The sequence below is a fragment of the Triticum aestivum genome, chromosome 1D (assembly GCF_018294505.1).
Source record: "Triticum aestivum cultivar Chinese Spring chromosome 1D, IWGSC CS RefSeq v2.1, whole genome shotgun sequence".
In the NCBI taxonomy this organism is placed as follows: domain Eukaryota; kingdom Viridiplantae; phylum Streptophyta; class Magnoliopsida; order Poales; family Poaceae; genus Triticum; species Triticum aestivum.
In genome coordinates, this window is record NC_057796.1 from 5,798,426 (window position 1) to 5,802,488 (window position 4,063).

The 4,063-nt window shown below is 40.4% G+C and overlaps 1 protein-coding gene across 1 annotated transcript; it reads left to right on the forward strand.

The window, feature by feature from the left end:
• The first annotated feature begins 1,840 nt into the window (after positions 1-1,840).
• LOC543213 (gamma-gliadin B-I-like) lies at positions 1,841-3,287 on the forward strand. Its single transcript, NM_001405707.1, has one exon. The coding sequence runs from the start codon at positions 1,991-1,993 to the stop codon at positions 2,900-2,902; it is 912 nt and encodes a 303-aa protein (NP_001392636.1). The 5' UTR covers positions 1,841-1,990; the 3' UTR covers positions 2,903-3,287.
• The last annotated feature ends 776 nt before the right edge of the window (positions 3,288-4,063 follow it).

Genomic DNA, 4,063 nt, shown 5'->3' on the forward strand with positions numbered 1-4,063 from the left:
ACCAAATTCACCTGAAGTGGCGAGCTGTTCATTTTAAAATGACTTGCCACAGTTATGTCAACCAGGATCATTGCTCTCTTTCTCGGCCTCCCGCAGAACTTCACAAGTTATGAGTTTGCTGTATGAGTATATAACTGAATGAAGTAGTCTTTGAACCTGCAAACAGAGCACTTAATCTACTTCTCAACGCACTGGAATTTTTTGCAATGTCTCTCTGTACTAATTGTCCACTGCTACCCTACCACGAAGAAGTAGCGATTTCTCCACCAATCCAGCTCGCAATCGGATTAAACACTAGGCAAAGAAATTCCTCTCTGCAACTATATATCCATACAAAAGTACCATTTACTCCTGGATCGAGCACTAAGCCACTAACTGACGGACGGAGAATGGATGACTAACCTTCTAGTTGCAACCGCATGACCTCTGACCTGCCCTGCCGGCGGCTCACAGCGATGGATAGCGGACTAGCCTGCCATCTAGGGTAATTGCAGACGGCCAGAGTTGCAACGGAGGCCTCATCGTGATACACGACGACCTCCGTAGCTGGGATCAGATGTATTTTCTAATTTGAATTGAATATGTAGTGTCACCATTCCAGATTTTTGGTACATATGAACAAAAATAAATTTATTCATGGGCCATTCAACACTTTTCAACTCATCGGATACTGGCTCAGATCGAGTTCACATATCATTAACATATTTCGAACCAAATCCATAATCATAAAATCCTCTGGTTTTATTCAAACAAGCGGTGGAGATGCCCCATCCCTCCTAGCATTGTTTTTCCTTATCATTTAGGATCTCTTCATTCAGCCTTTAATAGATTAATAACAAAAAAACATAAGTATGGCCTAGATATATAAGATGCTTCAGAATAGCTGGGCACAAACAAGTTGGCATGAAACGGTCTAGAACTTCTTTTGCGGGAAAAAATCTAGACCTTCTCAAAATCCAACAAATAAAATATGCTCGTTGTCCATGATCTAGGAGGGTATCTACGAATAGGTACTTAAGGTTTGTTCATGAAAAGTATTAAAATATTTGGCAATTTTCCTTTTGGGTAGACAAAGTACCTAGAAATATGTAAATTCATGCTTATACACCTGAACATGCACCATAGTAGACCAAATTATGTTGCCAAAGTATAACGAACATATTATATTTTTGAATAGGTTATCTGTGTAAATGGTCTACACAATTCAAATAAGTATCAACTTCATGCCCAAAAGATTTAGTAAAAGGTACCGGGTGGTCCCAATGAAATATTTACATAACATTACAAACTTAGTCCACCAAAAGAATGATTTGATCCAGAAAAATCCTTCTTCACACATAGATCGAACTGATGATGACGTATCTAGAGTTAGGACCGGATATATGCTAGTAACTTGTAAGCAATTACCATCCTTTACATGTAAGGGAATTCTATGAGTCATGTCATGATCTATACCTCTCAGTTCATCTTATCATCTTAGAGAACAATACAAAGTTAGTTTTATAAAAAAGCAACCGAGTCTAGACGAACCCTCCACATACAAGGCTTTAATAATCGAGCATATCTTAACAGTCCACACACGATTGCAACTTAGTCCTACACAGGTTTTGCCTTTCTTGTTTATGGTTGACAGCCTATACAAGGTTCCAAACTCGGTTGCAAAAGTGATACTATCCTGATAAATGTGTGACATGTAAAGTGAATAAGGCGAGTCATATATACCACACATCAGGGTTTCTATAATTTGTGTGTGATCATATGCACAACTAAAAAGCAACTTTGATGATCAATCCAAAAGTACGCTTGTAGCTAGTGCAACCTAACACAATGTACCAAAAAATCATTTCTGATGCATCCAAATAGAATTATTTAAGTTGATGCAAAGAAGGAAAGAGGTGGTGCCCGGACTACTATAAATAGGCATGAAGTATAATGATCATCACAAGCACAAGCATCAAAACCAAGCAAAAGTAGTTAGCACCAATCCATCATGAAGACCTTCCTCGTCTTTGCCCTCATCGCCGTTGTGGCGACAAGTGCCATTGCACAGATGGAGACTAGCTGCATCTCTGGTTTGGAGAGACCATGGCAGCAGCAACCATTACCACCACAACAGTCATTTTCACAACAACCACCATTTTCACAACAACAACAACAACCATTACCTCAACAACCATCATTTTCGCAGCAACAACCACCATTTTCGCAGCAACAACCAATTCTATCGCAGCAACCACCATTTTCACAGCAACAACAACCAGTTCTACCGCAACAATCACCATTTTCGCAGCAACAACAACTAGTTTTACCTCCACAACAACAACAACAACAACTTGTGCAACAGCAAATCCCTATTGTTCAGCCATCCGTTTTGCAGCAGCTAAACCCATGCAAAGTATTCCTCCAGCAGCAGTGCAGCCCTGTAGCAATGCCACAACGTCTTGCTAGGTCACAGATGTGGCAGCAGAGCAGTTGCCATGTGATGCAACAACAATGTTGCCAGCAATTGCAGCAAATCCCCGAACAATCCCGCTATGAAGCAATCCGTGCCATCATCTACTCCATCATCCTGCAAGAACAACAACAGGGCTTTGTCCAACCTCAGCAGCAACAACCCCAACAGTCAGGTCAAGGTGTCTCCCAATCCCAACAGCAGTCGCAGCAGCAGCTCGGACAATGTTCTTTCCAACAACCTCAACAGCAACTGGGTCAACAGCCTCAACAACAACAACAACAGGTACTACAGGGTACCTTTTTGCAGCCACACCAGATAGCTCACCTTGAGGCGGTGACTTCCATTGCACTCCGTACCTTGCCAACGATGTGCAGTGTCAATGTGCCGTTGTACAGCGCCACCACCAGTGTGCCATTCGGCGTTGGCACCGGAGTTGGTGCCTACTGATAAGAAAAGTTGTCTAGTAATATATAGTTGGACCACCGTCGTCTAGTCGATCGACATGTCGAGGAAGCGGTGACAAATAAAGTGTCACACAACGTCATGTGTGACCCGCCCAAAGTAGTAGTTAAATTCTGGAATAAATACAAATGAAGTGTTCTCTAGACAATGTTCATATCGGCGTTGTGTGGACGTCGATCTGACTACCATGCTTGCAAGTTCATAAGTTCGTCTTGCCAGGTCACAACCTCAACTTGGTGTATTAATTAATTAATCACGTATAGCAATAATCTAGATTTAAATATAATAGTGTTATTGTAAAATTTGGGTTGAACTGAAGAAAGGACAAACATACAACTCTTTAATGGTTGGAGATTTGAGATCTTGTTTTTATTGGTTTGTATGTGGTTCCAACTACTACCATTGTCTACATGACAATCACAACCGGTTTCATAATTAATTCTGTTTGCTTGTTTTTTTCTTTTGCAAATACTTCATTGATACTTTGCACATCCACTTATTTTTCAAGGAAAAACAGCTTTTTCTTGAATTTCATAGACACCACTAGATAGTTAATTTGAAATAAGTTGTTGTTCATGCCCTAGACCAGCTAGCACAATCTGTGTGGGGGGGAGGGGAGGGGGGTTGTTGCATGCGTATTCTTTGCACATTATTTTATTTTGTTCTTTTGATGCTCTTATACTATACCACATTTTTACTTAATGGAAAGCAAACTAAGCAACGCAGGTAGAAACCACAGAACTTGAGACTGGGTGTGTGTCAACTTCACATCCTCCTCCTTATCTCATTAATTGGAAAGCAATAGCCCTCATGAGATCAGACAGCCATACACAGTGTTAAAGTAAACAAGATGATGGCATTAACGATGTAGGTTTTTAATTAGTCAAATGGCTAAACTGAGGCACCCGGCAGCCATATAGACATCCATGAGCATGTAATCCAGAATATTGCAACTAGAGCACTATATATGTATTTATGACAGAAATCCAGTGCAATTTTTCAAAATGACGTTCCATTGGCTATGACCTTAGCAAATGATGTGAATTTTCTTTCCAAATACTACAAAAAGTTGCAGGATTGCAAATTAAACAATTACCTCCACTGACTACACGTGAAAAAACACATCTGCTGAGCAACAACAAAATA